Source organism: Stenella coeruleoalba (genome assembly GCF_951394435.1).
Source record: "Stenella coeruleoalba genome assembly, chromosome: 4".
NCBI classification, from domain to species: domain Eukaryota; kingdom Metazoa; phylum Chordata; class Mammalia; order Artiodactyla; family Delphinidae; genus Stenella; species Stenella coeruleoalba.
The window spans coordinates 64,091,965-64,117,273 of record NC_137149.1 but is presented as its reverse complement, the minus strand read 5'-3'; the positions used below and the strand labels follow the sequence as shown (position 1 = coordinate 64,117,273).

At 34.5% G+C, this 25,309-nt stretch overlaps 1 protein-coding gene across 5 annotated transcripts in view; it reads right to left on the bottom strand.

The window, feature by feature from the left end:
- N4BP2 (NEDD4 binding protein 2) overlaps positions 1-25,309 on the bottom strand; it is a 78,466-nt gene that overhangs the window by 18,322 nt on the left and 34,835 nt on the right. For 3 of the 5 annotated variants that reach the window (XM_079920055.1, XM_079920054.1, XM_079920056.1), the window contains 8 exons: positions 23,031-23,119; positions 19,856-19,932; positions 14,150-14,302; positions 10,226-12,603; positions 9,516-9,601; positions 8,960-9,005; positions 7,190-7,386; positions 4,261-4,379 (listed from right to left, as the gene is read on the bottom strand). In XM_079920055.1, the coding sequence (XP_079776181.1) occupies positions 4,261-4,379; positions 7,190-7,386; positions 8,960-9,005; positions 9,516-9,601; positions 10,226-12,603; positions 14,150-14,302; positions 19,856-19,932; positions 23,031-23,119 (3,145 nt within the window). Of the gene's footprint in view, positions 1-4,260; positions 4,380-4,755; positions 5,094-7,189; positions 7,387-8,959; positions 9,006-9,515; positions 9,602-10,225; positions 12,604-14,149; positions 14,303-19,855; positions 19,933-23,030; positions 23,120-25,309 lie in introns of those variants that run through there. The other 2 variants (XM_079920058.1, XM_079920057.1) reach the window with 2 other exon arrangements.

Sequence of the window (25,309 nt, the reverse complement as noted above, 5' to 3'; positions counted from 1 at the left end):
CTTAAACTGACATTTTTATCCTGTCAAATTTTACATTTTACTTATACCATGGTGTTCTAGTCAAAGAAATTCTAAGCAGGGATATAGAAAGGAAAAACTAAAACACTACCCTACCTCCCACCCCTACATTATTTAGGCATATTTTCATGGTGATACTATATTATGTGGAATACGAAATTCTACAAAAATTGACAAACATCTGAAACGCTAATGTCCCTGTATCCAAAGAAACTCATTCCAAAGAAAATTATAAATGATTTTATACTGCTCATTATTTCAGACTATTTATGCCTCTGATCTTTTCCAATGGCCAGATAATGAAGAGCTGACCACAAAGGACTGTTTTTGAAATGTGACAGCTATCTAAAATACTGTGATATTTTGCTATTCATCAATTTATTAAAGACAACCCTTGAAGGGGAACCATTTGGGACTACCAATTCTCCTTGAGCACTGTCATCTTGCCGCCTCACATATGCTCAACAAATTGGGGTTTCTAGGGGCTAGAAACTACCAGAAATTAACCACATCCTAACTAGTTCTTAAAATCACCTGGCTTGCCCACTCCTAGGGCCGGAAGCCAGTCTCCACCACAGGCGCTGTTAGCAGTGTGTGGCCCTGGAAGATGACACTGCAGGCGTATACTGCAGTAACTGAACGAACCTACCCTTCTTACCCAGGGTGAAACTGAAGCTACTGGTAACTGAGACAATTATCCACCTGTTGGCAGACAAATGGAGGTAATCATTTAATACCATAATACCTGCCCCGAGGGGCCTGACTGACCAATCACTCTGAGCATCGAGAGGAAGGACTCAACTTAGTCCCCTTACCTTGCCTGGGGAACCACAACTCTGGGTAATTTCACATCAGGGCTTCTTGTCCTAGGTCCCCATAGAAGAGAGTTGCCATATGCCAGCACCACCCTCCTAACCCCCAGTGCCTTGGAATATTTTAACACACAACTCTAAGAAAACAGCTGTTTAGGTAGCAAAAATAAATAGAAAAATTGTGGATTGAAATAATACCATGAAAAACTTGATTCAAGTGACATATTTAGAATTCTGCATACTCAGCAGAGAATATTCTTTTTCAAAAACACTTTCAGGGACTTTCCTGGTGGTCCAGTGGTTGCGAATCCACCTTCCAATGCAGGGGACATGGGTTCAATCTCTGGTTGGGAACTAAGATGCCACAGGCCACAGGGCAACTAAGCCCATGTGCCACAACTACTGAGCCTGCGCGCTCTGCAGCCCGCGAGCCAGAACTAGAGAGAAGTCAGCATGCTGCAATGAAAGATACTGCATGCCACAACTAAGACACGAAGAAGCCAAATAAATAAGTAAATATTTTTTTAAAAAGGCACTTTGTGCAATATTTATAATAACTGATCATGTATTAAACCACAAAGGAAATCTCAACTTCCAAAAAGCAGGACTCTTTCAGGCTGCATTCTTATACCCCAACACAACAAAACAAACAGTAATCCCCCCCTCCACCAAACTATCAAACCATTTAGAAAATATAAAACTCTTGGATAAATTAGAAAGTCAAAGTGAATTAGAGATTATTTAGAAAAAAAATGAAAATACTACATATCAAAAGCAAAACATTACATATATATCAAAAACATTATACAGAAAAAAATTCACACCCTTAACTATATTTGTTATTAAAGATTGAAAGGAAACAAACTAACCAAAGAATTGAAAACATAACAAATTTAAAGAGAAAGGAACCATCAAAAATAGAAAAGAATCACCAAAAATAAATGATTAGAGAAATAAAACAGACTTTGATCAATAAACCAAGAGCCTGTTCTTTAAAAGGGTCAATCTGATAAACAGCAATAACAAAGAAAATAGAAAAAAAAATTAGGAAAGGAAAAAAGGACATGATAAATACAAAATAATGTTTTTAATTATCACAGAATATTATATACAACTTAACAATAATAAACCTGATGATTTTCTAGAAGACAAACTACCAGAAAAGACTCATGGAAAAAAAGCAAACATCTGGGCTTCCCTGGTGGCACAGTGGTTGAGAGTCCGCCTGCCGATGCAGAGGACACGGGTTCGTGCCCCAGTCTGGGAAGATCCCACATGCCGCGGAGCGGCTGGGCCCGTGAGCCATGGCCGCTGAGCCTGCGTGTCTGGAGCCTGTGCTCCGCAACGAGAGAAGCCACAACAGTGAGAGGCCCGCGTACCGCAAAAAAAAAAAAAAAAAAAAAAAAAGCAAACATCTGAATAAAGCAATACCCCTAAAAAGATAGTGAAAAGACCTTCTCCCTAAAGAAAAGCGAAGAGACCTTCCCCCTAAAAAGGCACAACCCCAGAACCTTCAAGGTACTAATTTATTTAAACTTTCCACGGCACAGAGAAAAATGGCAGTCTTGTTGCCAGGTTCTTTTATTAAGCCAAACACCAAATTCAACCCTAAAACCAAAATCTGACAAAGATAACACAGGAACAGAATATCACAGACTTATCTCATTTAACTACTGTTGCAAAAATCCTGAAATCAATTCTGACACTACATTAAAGGAAAAAAATAAAACCTGAAAGATTTTTTTATTCCAGAAATTACTGTGACTAACATGAAATATACTAATAAACTAAAGAAAAAAAATCTATATTGGATTCTCCAAAGATTCTAAAAAGGCATCTATTTAAAACAACTCTTGCTAAAATAGGAATTTAAGGAATACATTAAGATCGAAAGTATGTATTACTTAAACCAGAAGCATTCCTAACATACTAAGCATCAAAACACACTACAACACCACAATAACTAAAACAAGATGGTGGAAACTTAGGACCAAATAGCTCAATGGAATCAAAGAGTCTATAAAAGAAAATGTATATTTGAGAATGTAGTAAATATTAGTAATTATATTTTATATCAGTGGGTAAAGGTGACCTATTCATCCAGTTAATCATTTGGAGAAAACAATTAAGTTAAACTCTACTTCATACCATACACATAAAAATGCTAGATAAACTTTTTTAATTTAACTATTAAAAATACTGCAGAGGGCTTCCCTGGTGGCACAGTGGTTGAGAGTCTGCCTGCCGATGCAGGGGATACGGGTTCGTGCCCCAGTCTGGGAAGAACCCACATGCCGCGGAGCGGCTGGGCCTGTGAGCCATGGCTGCTGAGCCTGTGCGTCTGGAGCCTGTGCTCCGCAACGGGAGAGGCCACAACAGTGAGAGGCCCACGTAACGCAAAAAAAAAAAAAAAAAAAATTTACTGCAGAAAATATTTTCATAATATTGGGGTAGGACAGATTTTCTTAAAAAGTGATAAAACTCAGAACCAATAAGGGAAAAGACTTTCTGATAAAACATGAATTAAAATATGTATATGGCTATATCAGAAAAAATTACTATAATCTATATTAACAAAGATAACTACACATGATATATAAAGAGCTCTCACAGATCTAGAAAGAAATACAGTCAAAAGGAAGACAGGCACAGGGTAAGCAATTAATAGAAAAAGAAATTAATGGAAAAAAGCTCAACCTCAGTAGTAATAAGGAAAATAAAAATTTAAACAGCAATGAAATATTTTTCACACCAGACTGGCAAAAAATTTAAAGATTCTTAATATCCAGGGCAGGTTACGCTATCAGCGTATATAACTAATATGGAAAGCCCTTTTAAAAGGAAATTTGGCATTAGCTGTAAAAAAATTTAATATACACACTCTGGACCAGCAATTTCACTTTCAGGAACTAGCCTACAATAACATTCATCCATGCACACAAAAATGTATGTTCAAGGATACTCAGTGCAACATGGTTTCCAACTTTTCTTACAGTCAAAAAGCCCATAAACAGAGCATGTTTAAATAAACTACGGTACTTTAAGAAATCACTTAAGAATACTATGGAATACTCTGTAGACTTTAAAAAGAAAAGAGTAGATCACAAAGTATGGACAGAAAAAACAAATAACAGTAAAACTACAAAACAGTACATAAAACACAACCTATTTTTGTGTTTATATAGACACAAAAGCAAATAGGTACACATGTACGCACATACATTAGTGTATGTATATGAGAAAAAACTAAGGAGGAATATGAACCAATTGACAGAAACTCCTCACTTTCTACATTACTGCATTTAAATGGTTTATAATATACCTATATTATTTTTGTTAACAGAAAAATAAAAATAAGAGATTAAAATGCATGACATATGCTTTCAATGACATCACAACAGAAATTACACACAATCCTTCTAGCACTCACTTGTGGTCCTTGAAAATGTCCACCAGAAAATTTTGGTTAATGGCTGGAAATATCTTAAAGAGCTGTTTCTCCTTTAGTTTAGTGGCGCAATCTTTTTCAAATATAAGCGGCTCCCTTCTCTAAAACAAACAAAAAAAAGACAAAAACCATCTTTATGATGGAATTTACAATACTAATTATGCTGACCCAAAAGCATGGTTATTTTATTGCAAAAAGACTAATAATTTAAAAGCAGTCACAGACTTTCTTCACTGATTAAAGGCTGAAATTAGTAATATAAGTATTCTTGCACAATTTATTTATATCCCATTTTTTGCTAAGTATTTGAAGCTGTTCATTAACACACACACACATACACACAATCACACATATACATATATGTGTGTGCATGTGTATATATACTCTCACATATACACACCCAACACATTCAATCATATTATACAAAAAAGGATATATATATATATATATATATATATATATATATATAAACAGGATATAAATAAAGGAAGTCAGAGAGTAGAGAAAATAAAGGTAAGAATATAGGATAAAGCTAGCAAGTAAAATTAGTATATAAATGCATGCCACAAAATCCTGTACAATTGCTAAAGGTGGGCCACAAATTCAGTTCTTAGCTTCTTAGTGGCCAAAGCAAAGGGGGAAACAAAGATTCTCAGTGTCCATAAAATAAAAACAAACCAGTTGCTCAGGAGAAGTACAGCTTTTTCTGGTACTGAGACCTGAGAGAAATTTCTCCCATGGGTCCTCATTAAAGGGACACTGTGTGATGCTGTGAACAACGTCCTCAAAAACATATTCTCCTCAATGGGCAGAAACTACAATGTACAAATAAGTTGCAAATTCAGGTTGACAGAAAATCTTAAAATTCACATAAAAAATTTTTTTTCACAAACATATTTACTCCAAAGTAATTGCATGAGATTTGTTACTAATTGTTATTTTTTCAAAGTCATATTTGGATTGTTTAAATAGCCAAACCGAAAGAGCTTTCCTAAAATGTGCCATGTGAATTCTAATTGAGGAATATGGTAATCACTCTTAAAGTGATTTCTAACTCTAAGACAATTTACTGACATTGTGATTTAACTATGTAATATTTTTGTTTATTCCAAAAATCCTAATGTCTGAAAAATAACTTCCTATAAAATTTCAAAGGTGTCTCTGAAAATATAAAAATTACAATAATTTAGGAAAATCCTGGAATAGTTAATGGTTTTGAAGCCTAACCATATTTAGGCCATTTATAACACCAAACAACAATAAAAAAAGAACCACAATAGGTGACAATCTGACCAGTAAAAAGAACTGATCAGACATCACAAGAGTGATGAAAACAAGCCACCTCAAGAATTTTAAATATTCACGTCTTATTTAAGATATACATTATAATCCGACCTTACTAAAAAATTCAGTGATCAGATTTACTAGCAATCTGCCAGATCACAGAGTTTCTAAACTACAAATTCTAGGGTCCCATCAATAAACTGAAAACTCATAACCATAATCATGTTACAATTAATTATCCTATGCATACATTATGCCTAATGTTTATTTTATATGCTTTGCTTTAGAAGAATTTAAATGATATTTCTCCTTTGGGAAATTCTCTTACTGAGAAATTTCTCCAGAAATTCTCTTAACTGAGGCTCTAAGGGGGAATACCCTCGGGATGAAGAGTATAGCTTCTATTACCAAACCCATGGAAAAAAAAGCAAAAATCACTGATAGGAGAAAAAAAAAAAATTAAGTTGGAAAGTCAAAGAAACTTTTTTGTTCATTATTATACTAAGAGATTAAAAGGCAGGTTAGAACCATAAAGATAAGTTTCAGTAGAGGAAAATGGCATTTCAACAAAAAGTGTCACACCATTTGAGCATAAGTTCTAGGCTTTCCTTATTTTTTAAGAAAATCTATTTCTCCAATTTATTACATATGTAAATTGAAGAAGATATCTGAAACAACACTAAATTATAAGATCCTACTGAAGAGATTGTTCTTTGGATTATGTAAACATGCAAAGATGGTAATGGTAGCTTATTTCCAACTTAATTAACAAGATAACTGGGGGAAATAAATATGAAGGTAGAAGAATCCCATCATTCTTTCTATGCCCCAATTCTATGTATTTCAGCCAATATAAAGGTGTTCCTTTGAGCAGTCAAATGAGTGAAAAAAGAGGGTAAAATGCTTTAAGATCACCAACTAAGAAATTTTTTTTCCTTGAGAATTGGACTAAATAACCTCTAAGGTCTTTTCCGTTTTGGTTCTGAAATTCTCTAATACTAATTTTCAGAATTCCACAAAACGTTAAGAAAAAGAAATGCAAAATAAACAAAATTCTCTTACGGCTTTATATCATATAATTAGATATGTTGAATAAAGAACAAAAATTAAGTTCAAAGCAAAGTGAAATATCTGTTTGAACTTGTTTAATTGCAAAGTTAGATAAAAAAGAAGAGTACTTAATTTCAGATTCATAAGTTTCTAAAATTTTTCTCTAAAAAAATTTTGTTTCAAAGATGGACAATTCTTTAATAGCAAGTGTCATTTCTTATTACTAACTTATAAATGAAATTATCTTCAAAGGAAATATTCTTTCATGTTTTTCTAGAATTAAAAAATTGCAGAAGTAAATGTTAAAGATAAGATATATACACCTGCAAAATTAAATCTAAAACAACAGATTTAACATAAATTGGCTTACTGTTATAGAATATCAACTAATTTTCCAGAAGCAAAGACCTCCAACTTCAAACTACATTTAAAACATTTTTCAATTTTAACATTAACTTCAATCAGGTTAAAATATGATTTCAGACTAGGAAAAGTAGAGTCAAATGAAAATCAAAAAGTAAACATATGATTAAATTAGAGTCAGAGACAAAGGCTTAATATTTATACTAACTCATACCAAATCATGCTTTTCCTGTAAGGCAATTTCTTCTGACATTATTTCTCTGAGTGATACTTTTTTAGTATGAGTGTTCCAATGATCCAATAAGGGTTGCATTTCAGGTGCTGCTAAAGTCTTCAGTAATTTTTTGCCCGTTCTCTGAGATGATTTTTGTTCTGGATTATCAAGACCAACACGCCCAACCAGGGAAGGATCTACAAAAGCAGTATCAATAGTGTCAGATCATCAAAAATAAATGTACAAATTAGGCATTATTCATTCTGTTACATCTACCTCAGAGAGACCCAGAAAACATGACTTTTTACTCTTTGCTTATAAATACAATATTCCAAGTTGTATTTCAAAGTTTCAAAATACATCTTCACATAATCACAAGCAAGTATAAATGTAGAAATATTCAAATGATCTGGGTATTACTGTAAATCAACTCAATGCTTCCCCACTCTTTTTCATATCACATCAACACAGAGAAAACAGTGACACACATATACACTGGTAAACAGAGGAAGCTGCAGTCAGCCGGAAGTGAGCAGCTTTGGTCAGCTCTGCTTGGCCACTCCAAGAACTGAAAGGATGAATATTTCTGCAAATCTGTAACCCATTGGAGGTCTACAATAAATATTGAACAAATGATATTCAACATAAGGAAGGAACTAAACATTCTAAGAAGTTCATAATAACAAGACTTAATGTATAATATTTCAGCTTTTCTAAGCACCACATTCTGATATACTCCTTTGATTTCCTGGAGAGTGAAGAAATAGCAAATACTGTCATCTGAATAACTCTGATACTCTTTGGGAACCTTCAGCTCTCAAACAGCTTTAGCTCTTGAAGCTACAACACAGGTCTGAACTAAAGTTAAGAATCTTCAACCTGGAGTCCTACTATGGAGTGGACAAAAGAGGCATCTGGAGGAACTCAGGCACAAAAGGAGGACCCTGTAACAGGTCTGCCGCCCTGCACTAACCACTTACGACAATGCTATCTAAGAAATCTTCTGGAATCAATTATTTTCAATTTGGCAGATGTAATCAAAAAGCAGGTTGACTTTTGTGCTCTAATTATATTAACATAAATAAAAAATTTGAAAAATCAAGTAATATTTCAATGATACTCTCAAACACAGGAATACTTCATTGCTCTCAAACCAGAACAGTTTCCCTTCATTCAGAGCAAAATCATAAACAGGAAACACACTGACTATGTGCATTAGAGCACACCTTGGGTGTTCCACAGCACTCCTGTTTGTTTTTTTTTTAATTGAAATATAGTTGATTTATAATGTTGTGTTAGTTTTCAGGTGTTAACTGAAAGTTAAATGATATTATAGGGGCTTTTTTCTTCTTTAAGCTTTATTTTCTTTTGTATCAATATTAAATGTTAAAACTTTTATTTGCAAATCAAAATTCTTGGGTAACATATTTTGTGGAAGTATATTTAAAATGAATTAAGATTCAGGGACTTCCCTGGCCTGCTCCCAGTGCAGGGGGCCCGGGTTCGATCCCTGGTCAGGGACCTAGATCCCGCATGCTACAACTAAGAGCCTGCATGCCACAACTAAAAGACCCCTCACGCCGCAACTAAAGATCCTGCACACCTCAACAAAGATCCCACACGCGGCAATGAAGATCCCGCATGCCACAACTAAGACCTGGCGCAGCCAAATAAATAAACGCTTAAAAAAAAAAAAAGTTAAAATTCACACACACACACCAAGTTTCAACATCAAGACAAGAATATTAGAAGTGAAAATATGTGCTTTACCTTGCATTAATTTGCCACAGGATACCTCTTCTTGTCTTTGTCGCTCCTAAACACAGAGGCAGAACAGGATTGGCAAAGCAGGGTGCATTAGAAAACAAGCTTATATTATTTTTCTCTAGTAATCATTTCTCCCTGTAAAACTATCAATCATTCTTGCTAAATCTAATAAAAGCAGATAAATATAATTATAAATTGATTCCATCTATATATTTTTTCTACTTATAGAGCTCTTATGCTGTGATTTTTTAAAAACTGTTTATGAAAATTAGCACTGCAAGTCTTTAAGGAGTAAAAAACTATTTATGATTTTTTTCCATTAAAAAAAAAAATCAACAGTCATATTGAGCTCCATCATTAATTATATAATTTGGCCAGTCTGGAAATAATCTAAAATACTGGAAGGAGAAAAAAAAAATCAGTAACCTGTTAACTGGTAAAATTAATTCTCTCTCAAAGTCAAGATTCAATAGAATCTTTCATATAACAGATTTTATTGAAGAGCAAAGGTGACAAAATGTACACAAAAGGAGCTTTCTATAAAAAGAAGCCTACCAACCATTACAGATTCTTTCCATTTTTCATGAATCACTTTAGCCAGATTCAGATCTATATGAACCACACAGTCCTCAACTGTTAGGGACCCTTGTGACGGGGGAAGAAAAGAAAAGAAAATATGATCATTACTCATTATACATTTGCAGAAAACATACTCAACTACCTTATGCATCATAAAACTAATTTGTATTTTTAATTACTAACCTATGTCTCTAGTTCTAAATCTCTTGGAATATTTTTATGTAATATGTCATTGTTTTCACACTTCTTGGCAGGTACAATTACATTATGTTTCATATATTTAAGTTATTCATGTCCATTACACTAAATATATTTAATATATTCATTTCCATTAGTCAAGACTTTCCAGTAGGCGTATTCTAAGGAATTATCTTGCCTTAAGTGTATCTGGAGTAGCACCAAAGGATTCAAAAAGATGTACCTGTGCAAATAAGTATGAGGTAAATACCAGAGAAAACTTCCAGTATATGCACAAGATGAATACAAAGTCCATCTAAATACTCTCTATTTCTTCAAATTATATACTTAAAAATCTTCTACAAACACACTGTGTCAAAAATAATAAGGTAGGCAACACAAATTACTTTTACACTTCTAGTAACATAAAATAATTTTAAAATTGAACTAGACCCTCTATCTATATTCTACTTACACAAAGATACACATATAAGTAATTTACTTTTTCCTTACCTGAATCAATACCAACAGGGCCAAATAATTCATTGAGCTGAAAAGCCAGTTCAGGGGGCAATGCCAATTCCAGACAGTCTATGGTCAGCGATTTGGCCATCACTGGCGTGGGATTCAACGTCTCAGTTTTATCTTCTTCAGTAACTTCAGCTGACAAAGCACTCCCTGCCATTAGAATTTTTTCCACTTCCTGTTCATCTTCATTCATAAATTCTTCTGTGTTTGGAAATTTCACATAATCCCTTGGAAGATTTTCACTTTTATTTATGTCAAAAGAGTCAGTAAAATAAATTTCTTCATGTAATTCAAGATCCGAAGTGCTCGATACAGAATTTAAAATATCAGACAAATTCAAAGAAGAATTTATACTGTCTCCAATCTCAGTGACTTCTGGATTCTTCTCCATTTCATTCACATTTTTAGTGGTAGTAGCTTTTAGAGTGCCTGGAAAAAGCTGCTTAACATTATATAAACCTGAAAGTTCTGCCTGACTATTAGGAAGTACTTCATTATTATTCTTGAGATCTACATTAGGAAGTATACCTGTTATTAATCCAGGTTTTTCAGTAGTTACAGCTCTTATTTCTGCCTGCTCTAAGCTTTCCTTTTCTGAATTACAGGTGGACTGTGCATTCGTGTTACTGATACCAATTCCATGGCTAAATTCTCGCACAGAAGAATTAGACTCCTCTAAGCTTCCTCTTTGGCTAATAATTTCCTTCAAATTCAGTCCCAGAGAAAATGGCCCAATTTGTGTTTCATCATATGACTTTTCTATATTCTCAAATTCAGTATCCTCACATAATTTAGTTTCAGAATCCAATAAAAGGCTCGTGGCCCAAATAATATCTTTGTTACACCTCTCATATAGGTCTTTTAGGGCTTCTAATGAAAACGATCCAAATAGTTTACAAAGAATGTTAAGATTTTCAGATTCATCAGCACTGGTAAGCTCACTTTCTTCAACATATGTGCTTTTGTCATACATTACCCTATATGGAATTGTTTCTTGAACATCTAATTTTGTGTTAATATTGAGAGCTTTCGGTTTAAATCCATCTAATCTTCCTGTTAGTACTCTCAGAGAATCTGAAACACTAATTTTATTCTTTTCTATTTTCCATAAGAGAGCAAAATCCTGTGGTTCAGTCTGAGTACACTTGCCTACTTCTATTCCAGGGACTTCTTTAGTCTTTTCTTCTTGAAATTCAGCTAAAGTTTGTGGTCCCACTCCTCCAGGAGCAGTTGACACACTATTGGTAAAAGTAAGAGACAATGTGTGTTGCCTATGAATCTTTTTACTTGGACAAGTTTTATTCTCACAGGTCATTTCACTGGGCAGCATTTCAGAACTTCCTCGAGAAGAACTACCCAACGTTTTTAGTTCTTCAGGGCTTGTGCCCCAACAGGCCTCACGTGCTGTATATAAGGACATTTCATTCATACTGTTGTTAGTTCCAAATTCTAGGTTGGGTTCATTTAAGCCAGCCTTTGGCATTCTTGATCTGTGCTCTCTCTGAGCTAAAGAATCAGATGAAGGCCAGTCACCCACAATGTTAAATGAGTCTTTTTCAGTATTTTTATAAGTACCATATTTACAGCTATTGAAAGATTCTGAGGCATCATCACACTGTGACTTGCTGTCATCCTCTACGTTTTCATGTGGAGATCCTCGTGGCTGGATATAATCTATACTCACAGATAAACTACTGTCTAATACTTTATGTGACTGAGGGCAATTATACTTTTTGTCACTGTGTATAGATAAAGCTTTCTCAGTTTTTCGGTTCCTTTTTGTCCTCTGACCGATAGACTTATCAACTGGCCAGTCACCAACAAAAGACAGCTCTTGTCTTGGGAACTTTTCCGAAGTTGATTTGCTTTTTTGTTTTCCAAAGGCTTTTTTCTTTACTCCTGCTCTTTCTTCCAGCGTTTCACTAGATGAAGATTTTTCATTTTGAAGTGGTACAGTATTTGAAAGACCACAGTCTTCTTGATTATTTCCACCACAGCAACTACTTGGTGATATTCTCTCTACAAAACTATCTGCATTGGTTTTACTACACTCTTTTTCAGGAGCCATTTCTACTGGCTCTTCTTTTTCATGTTTGTCTATTGCTCGTTCTTTGCTTTCAGAATCAGAAAAATAAATGTCTGGAGCTTCGTGAATGAAAGCACTCTGAATGTTAGGATTCATACCACTTATTTCTTTTTTTCCGTTGTTTAAATCTGCATTAGGGAGACATGTAACATTCTCAGGTAACAAATTTTCTTTGGTCACATCATGTTTCTTCTCTTCAATTAACTCTGGATGCTTCAGAGACGAGGATAAAACATTTTCTTCTTTTTCAGAGGCAATATCTTCATTGTCTCTTGGGCTGTAAGATTTGTTTTTAAGTATTATAAGGAAATCTCTTAATGTTGCCATTAATATTATGATTTAAAGACTCATTCAACTGAAAGAGAGACACTTGATCCTTCCCTAATACACTATGAACACATCGCTTTATTGTAATCCCAACACCTAGCACAACGCTTGGCATACAAGAAGCACTCAGATTCTTTCAAATTGAATAATTAACATGAGATTTTCAGTTAAGGTGTTTATTATGCATTAAATATTAAAGTTAAGGTTCTAAATTTGTTCCCAGAAGAGGACACGCCCTAGCTCCTTTCCAACCTATTTAAGCTTAACATATGTGAAACTAGGTCTGCCTCTATACCACCTGTCATTTGCTGCAGAGGAAAATGCTTAAGATTGATTTACGAAGTCTCAAAGAGTCAACCAACATGATCTGCACAATTAAGTGAAATGAGAGAAAGGGAGGACAGCTCTCATTTGAGATGTCACTTGCTAAATTTTTTAAAGCCATCCTCAATGTTAATTTCAGACTCAGAGCACTTTTGCCAAATCATTATACTTTCAACTTCAGTGCATTTTCCTTATTTAACAACTCATCTTCCTTTCTTTCTTTATTGCAGGAGTTCTCAAAGTCCCAACTATCCCATGAAGCCTTCCTAAGTGAAATCACACCTAACATTCAGTTTTCTATATACCAGATGCTATTTATAAGTCCTTCACAAGTATTAATTCATAATCCTTATGAGATCCTTATAAGCAAAGTGTTATTATTGCCATTTTGCAGATGAGGAGCCGAAATATAGAGAGATTTTATAATTTGTCAAAGATTACAAAGCTTTGGGATTTGAAGCCAGGAAATACAGCTAAGGAGCCCATATTCTTAACCACTTTGCAATACTGCTCCTCAATAAAAGAGCATTTGTGAATTTTCTTTTCCCAACTCCTTTTTAAAAGGGTCTCTCATCCCTGATCATCAAAAAATGTGAGCAATTCAGAACTTTATTTATATTTAAGACTCTTCTTTACTCACTTATTTATTCAATTGTTTATGTATCCTAAATGTTTTTAACATAATCAGTACTATCCTGAATTGCAAACTTTCAAAAGGCTGTGACTTGTTATTACTTAGTAAAAGTATACCATGCATAATACATTTTTACGATACTAGCTTGAAAGAGTATTTTTATTAATACCTAAGAAAATTAAGAAGTAATGTGACTATATACCAAATAACAATAGAGGGTAGATAAGGTAACAGATAAATATTGGAATAGCAGCAAGTTAAATAAAGAAGGCAGGAGTATTCATAGTGTAAACATGGACCTACATAAACCAAAAGACAATGAAACCCCCATGTATGTCATCACCCACATAAACTTTTACTTCTCTTGCTAACCATATATATCCTGCTCCAGGTAAGACTATACCTAAACCCTACAAACAACAAATGCCTACCTTATTTTTAAAGTTATTTGGCAGTGATTTTAGAAGTTCCTAAATTATCAGATTTTTTAAAATTAAGTTTTTAAATTGAATTTCTGTACATAGAGACTTTAACCTACCTAGTACTTCTGTCACAAGAATATGCACACAACTCGATACGTTCCATTTTCTCTGGAACTGAAGAACTCATGATTATGGGCACTGAAACAAAACGTTGATAGTGTTCCAACATTCTTGTTATTTTTTCTTTGCTTATCCCATGAATATTACGCCTAAAAATTCCAGGGGAAAAAAAGGGTAGAAGGAACATTGGTAATTAAGTTCTTAAAAAATCGGCTCATATAATGTTAAGAGAAACAACGATACATTTCTAATACATAAAAATATCAAAACTGGTTTATTATGATACAATATAAACTATCTGATTCTAAGTTTCATTTTATTCAGAATGTCCTAAATTACCATTTTCTCAATCATGCCATACAATCTTTTCCAAACATCCTTCATCAACTTGGAAAAAAACAGCAGATCTTAATAACTTTAAAAGAAGTTATTCTCAAGCTCTGCCAAAAAAATCTCATATGAACATGACCATCATTTCAATTGATTAATTATTAACTAGTGACTGAAAAAATTCCACTACAGAGGCTTCCACTTATGCCAGTACAGCAGACTAGATGTGCCAAAGGACACTTCTATTACAGTAAAACTGGATCCCATACGAATTAAAGCAGACACACACTTTAAAACATTTTAAGTTCAAGTAAAGAAAAAACATTCTTAGTATTTGAAGTCTCTGGATGTCCAAATATGAAGTTCGTTATATTTGTGCTTTCATTCATGGTAGCTTATTCCTTTGTTTTTGTTTATGAGCTCACACTTAGTTGAATCTAATATATGGGAATCCTTAGGCCTTAAACTGGGGGTGCTTTCATTCATACAGCATCTGAATTTGCATCTGCCAGGAGGCAAGATGGTATGCTTTAGTCCTTCAAGGGTCTTGTCTTAATGAAAACATCCCAGTTGAAACTCTCCTATCTCAGGATGGTTCCAACTTTAGTGTCTGGATCCTGGGGCTAATATTAGCATTTGCCCCCTGGGGAAATCTGGCTTTCATATTTAAATACCTCAGTCTTATCTGGTTTCAGATGACAGAGAAGCAAAGAGATAGGAAATATGAAAGGGAGGTTGAGACATAGACATAGAGGACAGAGCAAAGAGGTCTAGTATACATCTAATCCAAGTCCCAGAAAGAGAAGAGAGAGTATGTGGGACAGAAGCAATTTAAAGAAAAATGGCTGAGAATGTTCCAGAACTGATGAAAGACATCAATCTCCTAATCTCACAAATCCAACAAATCTTAAGCAAGATAACTAAGAAATCTACAACTAGAAACACAGTACTGATATTGTCATTCACCAAAGATAGAGATGATATTAAAAGCAACTAGAAATTTAAAAAAACGAATCATCTACAAAGAAACCAACTATTAGAATTACACCTGACAACAATAATAATGGGCAAATGTTATCATCAATAACAGAAACTATCAATCTAGAATATATACACTCAGCAAAAGTATCTTATAAGCATGAGGACAATAAAAGGATTTTCAGATTTAAAAAAAAAAAAAAAGAGAGATTGACATGAAACTGGTCTACAATGTAAAGAAAATCCTAAAAGATGAACTGTCAGGCAGAAGGAAATTCTCAGATGAAAGACCTATAATGAAAGGAAAATTAAGCACAAAGCACTACACACAGCACAAATAACTACACGAGTGAAAACACCATCTGTACATTCCAGACAATCACAGCACGTGAGCTGGAAAGGAAGTAAGTATCAGAGTTAACATGTTTGAAAGTCCTTGCATTTGTGAAGAGGAAAGCTAGGAAAATGGTTTAATTTTAAAGTCTGCATGATAAAACTTTTAATGTAACCACTAAAAGAGTTTAAAAAGTGTATATAATCTCCAAATTAGTAGAGAAGGAAAAAACGAGTAAGAAAATTTGCATTCAATTAAAAAAATCCAAAAAAGGCAAGACAGGAGGAAAAAAAGTCAAATATATAATTTTCTGTGATAGGAGAAAAAACAATCACAGAAAAGGTGATATTAATAAAAAGTACAGAGAGAGACAGCAAGAAACAAGACCAATTATATGAATACCCAAAATAACTGTAAAAGAACTAAGCTTATCAATTAAAAGCCAAAGATAGAGTGAATTTTTTAAAACCCAGCCACACTGGTTATAAGAGATATACCTAAACACAAAGATACTGAAAGGTTGAAAGGAAAAGTATAGAAAAAGAAGTAACACTCAAATACTAACTAAAAGAACTGGTATAGTTCTATTTATATTAGACAAATTAGATTTTATAACAAAAATTAATATTAATAAAAGAAAATTACTAGACAAGGATAAAAGGTTCAATTAGAGTGATATAAAAATCTTAAGCTTATATGTACTTCAAAAAATATCCTCAGTATATTTAAAGCAAAAATGGGCAGAATTATAAGGAAAAACTGACATAATCAACATAATGAGGGAGATATCAACACCTCTCCCATAGTACATTTTCTCATCCCTCTCTTAAACATTAATCCATCAAGCAAAGTTTTCTGGAAAGTAAAGCTACAGATGCGAGCAAAAGAATAACCATGATTTAATGATATATTAATATACTATAACTGTTATACATTATCAAGCAAATATGAACATTTATAAAAAATTGACAATGAACTAGTAAAACACATCTTTAAAAATATCAGAGAATTAGTATCATACAAACCGCACAATCTTACCTACTGCAGTAAAGTTGAAAACCAATTTTTTTGAAAAGATGAATTTTAAAACCATCTGTTCCAAAATTTAAAACATAGCTCTAAACAACCCAAGGGTTAAAGAATTAAAGTAACAGTAATGCAAAATAGAAAATAAATAATAAAAAGAAGATATTATATATTAAAATTCTAGGGGCATCTAACATGATACTTAGGGAAATTTATAGCATTAAATGCTCATATTAGAAAATGACCTAGGGCTTCGCTGGTGGCTCAGTGGTTAAGAATCTGCCTGCCAATGCAAGGGACACAGGTTCAAGCCCTGATCCAGGAAGATCCCACATGCTGTGGAGCAACTAAGACCGTGCATTACAACTACTGAGCCTGTGCTCTAGAGCCCGAGAGCCACAACTAATGAGCCCACATGCCACAACTACTGAAGCCCATGCGCCTAGAGCTCATACTCCCCAACAAGAGAAGCCACTGCAGTGAGAAGCCCGCGCACCGCAACGAAGACTCAATGCAGCCAAAAAAAAAAAAGAATAAACAAAGCAAAATAGATTTTTTTAAAGCCAAGAAAGTAGAATAAAAGAAGCAGAAATGAATGAAACATAAAACAAACTTATAATAGAAAGATCAACAAAGCAGAAAGATGTCTATTTGAAAAGGCTAATAAAACATCTGATCTTGGGCTTCCCTGGTGGCACAGTGGTTAAGAATCCGCCTGCCAATGCAGGGGACACAGGTTTGATCCCTGGTCCGGGAAGATCTCACATGCCGCAGAGCAGCTAAGCCCGTGCGCCACAACTACTGAGCCTGCACTCTAGAGCCCACACTCTAGAGCCCGCAAGCCACAATTACTGAGCCCGCGAGCCACAATTACTGAGCCCTCGTGCCACAACTACTGAAGCCCACATGCCTAGAGTCCATGCTCTGCAACAAGAGAAACCACAACAATGAGAAGTCTGCACACCACAACAAAGAGTAGCCCCCACTTGCTGCAACCAGATAAAGCCCGTGCACAGCAACGAAGACCCAACACAGCCAAAAATAAAAACAAATAAATAGGGCTTCCCTGGTGGCGCAGTGGTTGAGAGTCCGCCTGCTGATGCAGGGACATGGGTTCGTGCCCCGGTCTGGGAAGATCCCACATGCCGCAGAGCGGCTAGGCCCGTGAGCCATGGCCACTGAGCCTGCACGTCCGGAGCCTGTGCTCCGCAACAGGAGAGACCACAGCAGTGAGAGGCCCGCGTACCGCAAAAAAAAAAATTTAAAAAGTAAATAAATAAATTTATAAAAACAAAAAAATCTGATCTCTGCTAAGAATAATCAAGAAAAAAAAGAAGATAAACACATTAGTATTTAAAAGTATAGATGCAGCAGAGATGTAAATGGTAAGAGAATACTATAAGAGTTTTAATAAAAAGTTTTTTGTTTTATGTATTTATTTATTTAATTTATATTTTGGCTGCGTTGGGTCTTCGTTGCTGCGCATGGGCTTTCTCTAGCTACAGGGAGTGGGGGCTACTCTTCGTTGCGGTACACAGGCTTCTCATTGCGGTGGCTTCTCTTGTTGTGGAGCATGGGCTCTAGGCACGTGAGCTTCAGCAGTTGTGGCACGAGGGCTCAGTATTTGTGGCTCGCAGGCTCTAGAGCACAGGCTCAGTTGTTGTGGCGCACGGGCTTAGTTGCTCTGTGGCATGTGGGATCTTCCCGGACCAGGGCTTGAACCCGTGTCCCCTGCATCGGCAGGCAGATTCTTAACCATTGCGCCACCAGGGAAGTCCCATAAACGGTCTTAATAAATTTGTAAACTTTGGTGTAATGGACAAATTCCAATGGAAACTTCTCACAAAGAAAACAGAGGATCCAGACAGTTTCATAAGTAAATTCTATCAAACATTCAAACTTACATAAACTCAGAAAAGAGAAGAAATACTTCCCAACTAATTTTATGAACCTAAAACCATGATGCCAAAACCAGGCAAGACAGGGCAAAGAAGAAAAAACTTAAGTCAATCTCACTCATTCATACAGATGCAAAAATCCTAAGTGAAATACTAGAAAACCAAATCTAGTAATGTATCTAGTAATGTAACAAAAGGATAATAAAAAGGAATGAAGTACTGATATATGCTCCAACATGGGTGAACCTTGAAAACATTATGCTAAGTGAAGATGTCAGACACAAAAGGTCACATATTGTATGATCCCATTTATATGAAATGTCTGGAATAGGCAAATTGATAGAGACAGAAAAGCGGATTAGTAGTTGCCAAGGGAAAGGGGAATTGGGAGTGACTAATAGCAAATACAGGGTTTCTTTGTTGAGGTAATGAAAACGTTCGTCAATTAAACAGTGGTGATGCTTGCACAACATTGTGGATATCCTAAAGTTAGGTTGTCCTTTATTTAGTACTGACATTAGTTTAAATTACCATGGAGAAAATACCCTGACCAAAATTAATTTAGGGCTATCTCTAAGGGAATACATAGCACAAAACAAAATACACTGTATGTCCATGTCCTGAGTTAACATTTTTATCCAAGTCAAACAATCAAAGAAAAAAGTATAACCTTGGGGGGAAAGCAGAGTGGGTAGTGAAAAACCTGGACAGCTGAACATTTGCTACCTTTTCCATTTATACCTCCTCACTTCTGTCCAGCATTGTGAGTCACTAGGCAGCTACAACAATTTGTTCCTGCCAGTAGCACACGGTTCAGGTTTGCCAAATCCTAGAATCTCTTCTAGTTTCAGATATTGACATTATAGTATTAATAAGTAATAAAGTACTGACTATATAAGACAATTGGAATTTTTCTGACTGTTAATTAACAATTTAGGAACAGAAAGACAAATTCTTCACAAACTGAAAAAAGAAAGCCTATAGGCAATACAAAATTTGTTATCAATTTTTAAGTGGCAAAGCCGCAATCTAATACATTTTGTTTCATTCATTATTTACAAGGGGAAAAAAATCTAGATGGACTTTCTATCACTCTCATGAAATTAAAAACATGTTAGATAAACTCCAAGTTTTACCTTGCAAGTTCCTTTGGTTTGAATTTCCACCAGGTATCCGGTTCCCGGAAAAGGACTTTATATTTATGTTTTTGAGACTACGTACAAAAAAGACAAATGCATTTTAAAATAATTACTTCCATGAAATTTAATTCATTGTTTCCAAATTCACAGCATGTTAAAACTGAAAGAACCTAAAAGATTATCTAATCTTGATGAGTGTGTTACCTGGTAAAATGCACAGTCTCTTTGATCCAGCAATGAACTTTCAGAAATTTATGCTATTGATAAAAACTTATGTCAGAGTGCAGAAATATATACACAGCAGGATATCCAGTTCGCCATTATTTGTAACAGCAAAAGAATACAAACAACTTAGTGTCTATTAACATGGAACTGGCTAAAGAAATGAAGATACAGCCATACAGTGAAAATATATACAATGGTTTTAAAAATACTATATGTGTTAATGAGAAAATGTACTTAATATAAATTAAGAAAGTAAGCCTGTGCTCCGCAACGGGAGAGGCCACAACAGTGAGAGGCCCGCGTACCGCAAAAAAAAAAAAAAAAGAAAAAGAAAAAAAAGAAGAGACACTGGAGAACTTGCTCTCTCCACCGTGTGAGAACACAGCAAGAAAATGGCCACCTGCAAGGGAGGAAGAGAACTCTCACCAGAAACTGACCCTGCTGGACCTTGATCTGGGACGTCTAGCCTCCAGAACTATGAGAAAATTAATTTCCTCTTGTTGAAGCTACCCAGTCTATGGTATTTTTTTTATGGCATCCTGAGCAGACTAATGTATCTTCCACGTCACTCAAGGTAAAATCCAAAGTCCTCACAGTGATCTATGTATGAGCCCTTACATAATCTGCCCTACCATCTCCCCAACCACCATTACATCTCTGACCTCACCTCCCACTATTGATCCTCTCAGCTTTATGACAAGATGCCAAGAGTGGTCACTGCTATTTTCTGTCATTCTGACAGAAAAGTCCAAAATTCAACCCAGACACCAAGGTAGGTAGTGACATAACACCCTGTAATGAGCTTACTCACTTCCATCTCCTCACCTCAGCACCAAATTTCATACAAATGATTCAAGGCCTGGCAATAGCCCAGGTCTCTAATTACCTAAAGGGGTATCATACAGCTGTTAGGATCAAATTAATTTTAAATTCATGCATACACAAAGAGAAAAAGAGAGACTATCAATTTAAAGACTTTTTCAACTCCCATATCAATAGGCAAACCTTAAAAATATGTTACATTACTTAAGAGGATTCTGACTTAGGTCAACCTCTATGATAGCCCACAAGGGACAATATTGCTTTGCCATATATATACATACATACATACACACACACATACACACACACACACACACGTTTTGCCAATTGCCACTAAGCATATTTGACTGCTCCCTATTTATCTCTTACTACTTTAGCTACTTTTGTAAATGACAGTCAAGATGGTAATAGACTGTTTACTCTATTCCACTCCCCTACAGCTTTCATTATCTTACTACCAAAAGAAGCAAAAAGTGATCCTCTTCTCTACAGTAATTCCTTCATCTACTTCTTTATGAAGACAAAAGCATTTGCCATCTATGATAAGCAGGAGTCCTTTATACTTCTAAGTAGAGTTGCAAAGAGTCAAGGAATCAATACTGGAAAAATAGCTTCATATTTTCAATCATTATATAATAAAAAAGGGGAAAGAAAACATTATAGAAGGCTGAAGCCTAAATGAAAATCAGAAACACATAATTCAAGGACTTCTTTGTTTTCTACATAGGAAAGTAAAGTGGTTTTTTTCCTATTTTCATAGGAAAATAAAGAACTTTCTAAGATGAGAGCAGGAAGCTAAGAAAAACCTACAGAGGAGTTAAGTAAGGTTAAGGGGGAAGCAGGTCCCAGTGGTGAATATATTAGTCTAGAAACTAGAAACTCCTAAGGCCAGAAAGCAAACTGTGTGTGATTTTAGTGCTCCCAATGCACTAAAATCAAGTCTTTGTTCCCTCTACTGCCCTGCACAGAAGTAAAATCTCACTTGTTCAAAGGACACAATTTTCTTCAGAAAAGTAAAGAATCATACCTTGTACTTCAAAACAGTACAAGTGCACTGGGCACAGCAATGGGGGTATAAGTTGGATGTGTTAAGAACATAAATCAGCAAGTACAATATTTACTAACTAAAGAAACAAACTGAGCTTCAATGTGCCAGATCTGCTAATCTTGGGGTAATAAAACAAACAATACCCATACTCACAAAAGCTTCACTCATCAATTTACTCAATGAATATATATTAATTATATGCCAAGCATAGTGCTATATACTGGAGATTCAATGATGAAAAAAATGATAGGCTTACCCTCAAGAAAAATGGATAGCTTAGAGCTAAATTCAGCCCATCAGCCAGTATTTGTACAGCCTAGGAGTTAAGAATAGTTTTTTTATGTGTGTGTGTTTGTATCTTTAAAAGGTTGTTAAAAGAGAATATGCAACAGAAACTGTGGCCTGCAAAACCTAAAATATTTACTATCTGGTGCTTTCTAGAAAAAAGTTAGTCAACCCATGGCCTACTGATAAAAACCGTGTGCTTAATACTATGACAGAAGTAAGCCAGGGTGCCAGGAAAGCAGAAAGAGTGCCCAATTCAGCTTTTTAGTAAGTGAATGAAAGCTAACTTCCTGAAAAAGCTGACATCAAAGCTGGACAAAAAAGGAATCCAGCAAATTTGGAGAACTGAAAATAGCTGAATGTACAGAATTCTGAATTTCTCAGAATAGCAAAATTTCAAAAGAAATTTGGGGACTAAGAAAGAACCAGCAAATTTTGATTCTGCCAAGTAAAAGCAATAAGAAAATGGTTGTGTGTGTGTGTAGACACACACATACATACACATAAATACACACAAACATAAAATTATAATTTAATACCACTATCTTTTCATAAAAGACATCAAAAAACAAAAACAATCTCAGAATTTAAAAACTGAATCTCAAAATTTGAAAATTGAATAAATTTAGTTTTATGGAAAAACTATTCCTATTTTTCTCATTTTGCTAAAGACCAGAGAAAGCTCAGTTACATACAGTCCAAGGACTGTTTGCTTGAGATTCACTTGTGTAATTAACATCCCCCAATAATTTCAAACCCACTATTAGACTTATGACAATTCATGGTACAAACCAAAGCAACATATGGCTTCATTTCCCATGCCTGTAGATTTGTATTATCTATTATTATAGGAGATACCTTCTTCTCAAATGCTTCTTTTGCTGAAATACAAACAGAAAATGAGAAATCACTTTTAGTAACAATATTAAGGATTATCCTGATACTTTAAAAATCTGATCTTGTTTTCATAATTTGAAAATCATAGATATGTGCTAATTTTATTCACAACTCTATTTCTAAATACTACTTTTGAATATATAAAAAATTAAAACATAGGGAAATGTTGAATAATAAATACTAAATACTAAAATTATAATCAGAGAAATTAAATAAAAACTGTCTGATTTTAGTTTGACGTGCATGTTACATGTATGAATAGCATAAATGGGGAAAAAAGCTATCATTAAAAACAATATCATACCATGCTAAAAGCAACATGGTATCCTGGATAAGATTCTGGATACCATGAATCCAGAATCTGGATTCTGGAACAGAAAAGAACTTTTGTAGAAAAACTAAAATCCAAGTAAAATCTGGAGTTTAGTTAATAGTAATGTACCAATGTTAATTTTAATTTCTTAGTTTTGACAAATGTACCATAGTTATATAAAATGTTAACATTAGGGCCAAATGGGTGAGGGGTATAGAGAAACTCAATACTGCCTTTGCAAACCTTTCCATAAATCTAAAATTATTCCAAAATAAAATTTAAAAACAAAAAATATAGGCAAACACGCATACACATGACAAAAAACAAGATGTCTTGATTTGAAATAAACAATTATTATATGCCTTGTGCAAGAGATTTTCTTACAAAACTGCCTTTTTTCCCAAGGAATTAGACCATTCAGGGAATTAATGATGAGCCACAATAAATAAGCCTTACAAGGAAAATAGTTGGAAGTTTTAAAAGTTCTGTATACTCTCTTATAACTCAATAATAAAAAGACAAATAATTCAATTTAAAAATGGCAAAAGATTTGAATAGAAAGCTCTCCAAAGGAGATAAACAAGTAGCCAACAAGCACACAAAAAGATGCTCAACATCATCAGCCATCAGGAAAATGCAAATCGAAACCACAACATGATACCACTTCACACCCACCAGGATAGCTATAATCAAAAAGATAGATAATAACATGTGTTGGTAAAGATATAGAGAAGTTGGAACCCTCATAAACTGCTACTGGGAATGTAAAATAGTGCAGCTGCTTTGGAAAATAGCTTGGCAGTTACTAAAAAGGTTAGACATAGACAGGCATGTTCATAGCAACATTATTCATAATAGCCAAAAAGTGGAAACAACCCAAATGTCCATCAACTAATGAATGGATAAACAAAATGTGGCAGATCCATATAATGGAATATTATTCAGCCATAAAAAAGAATAAAGTACTGATACTTTCTACAACATGGATGAACCTTGAAAAACGTTATGCTAAATGAAAGAAAGCCATTCACAAAGACCACATATTATATGATTCTACTTGTATGAAATGTTCAGAAGAGACAAACCTATAGAAAGAGAAAAAGTAGTAGTTGCCTGGGGCTGGGAGAGGGTTGGGGAGAAATGAGGAGTGACTGCTACTGGGTATGAGGTCTTTCTGGAGTGATAAAAACATTCTAAAATTGATTGTGGTGATGGTTGTACAACACTGAATATGCTAAAAACGATTTGATTCTTATCTCATTCAATAAAGCTTTTTTAAAAAAGAGTTCTGCCAATTAATTTCATATCATAATTGTTGCGGTTGTTGTTATAGAAAGGGCACACTGAACTATGGCTAAGCACTTTTCATTCTCATTTAACCTTTACAAGAATCCTCGGGGTTTAGTATTATTAAGCCCTTTTACAGATGAAGACACTGGGTCCTGGAGAATATAAATAACTTGCACAAGATCACACAGCTAGTAACTGGCAAATCCAAGATTGCTCTTCATCACATCACACTGTTTATTTTTGTGTTGGTATTCCTGAGTTTTCACTTCAGTATTTAGTTCAAGAATGAATTTAGAAAAATTTTACAATGTCTAAAGATGACAAACTCAAGAATAGCCTTCACAGTGCATTTATCGTAAAAGAAACACTAAGTAAAATATTGTCTATATGTCTTAATAAGAACTTCACACATAAAACTCTATCCATAACTAAACATTTCATAATAAAACCATCTTCAGTGAATAGACAGTTGCACTAATAAAGAAATTAAGGTTTTACCTATGATCTCCCTGCAGATTCAGTTTGAGGAGAGTCATTTTTACATTCACACTATCCTCTATAAAAATTAAGC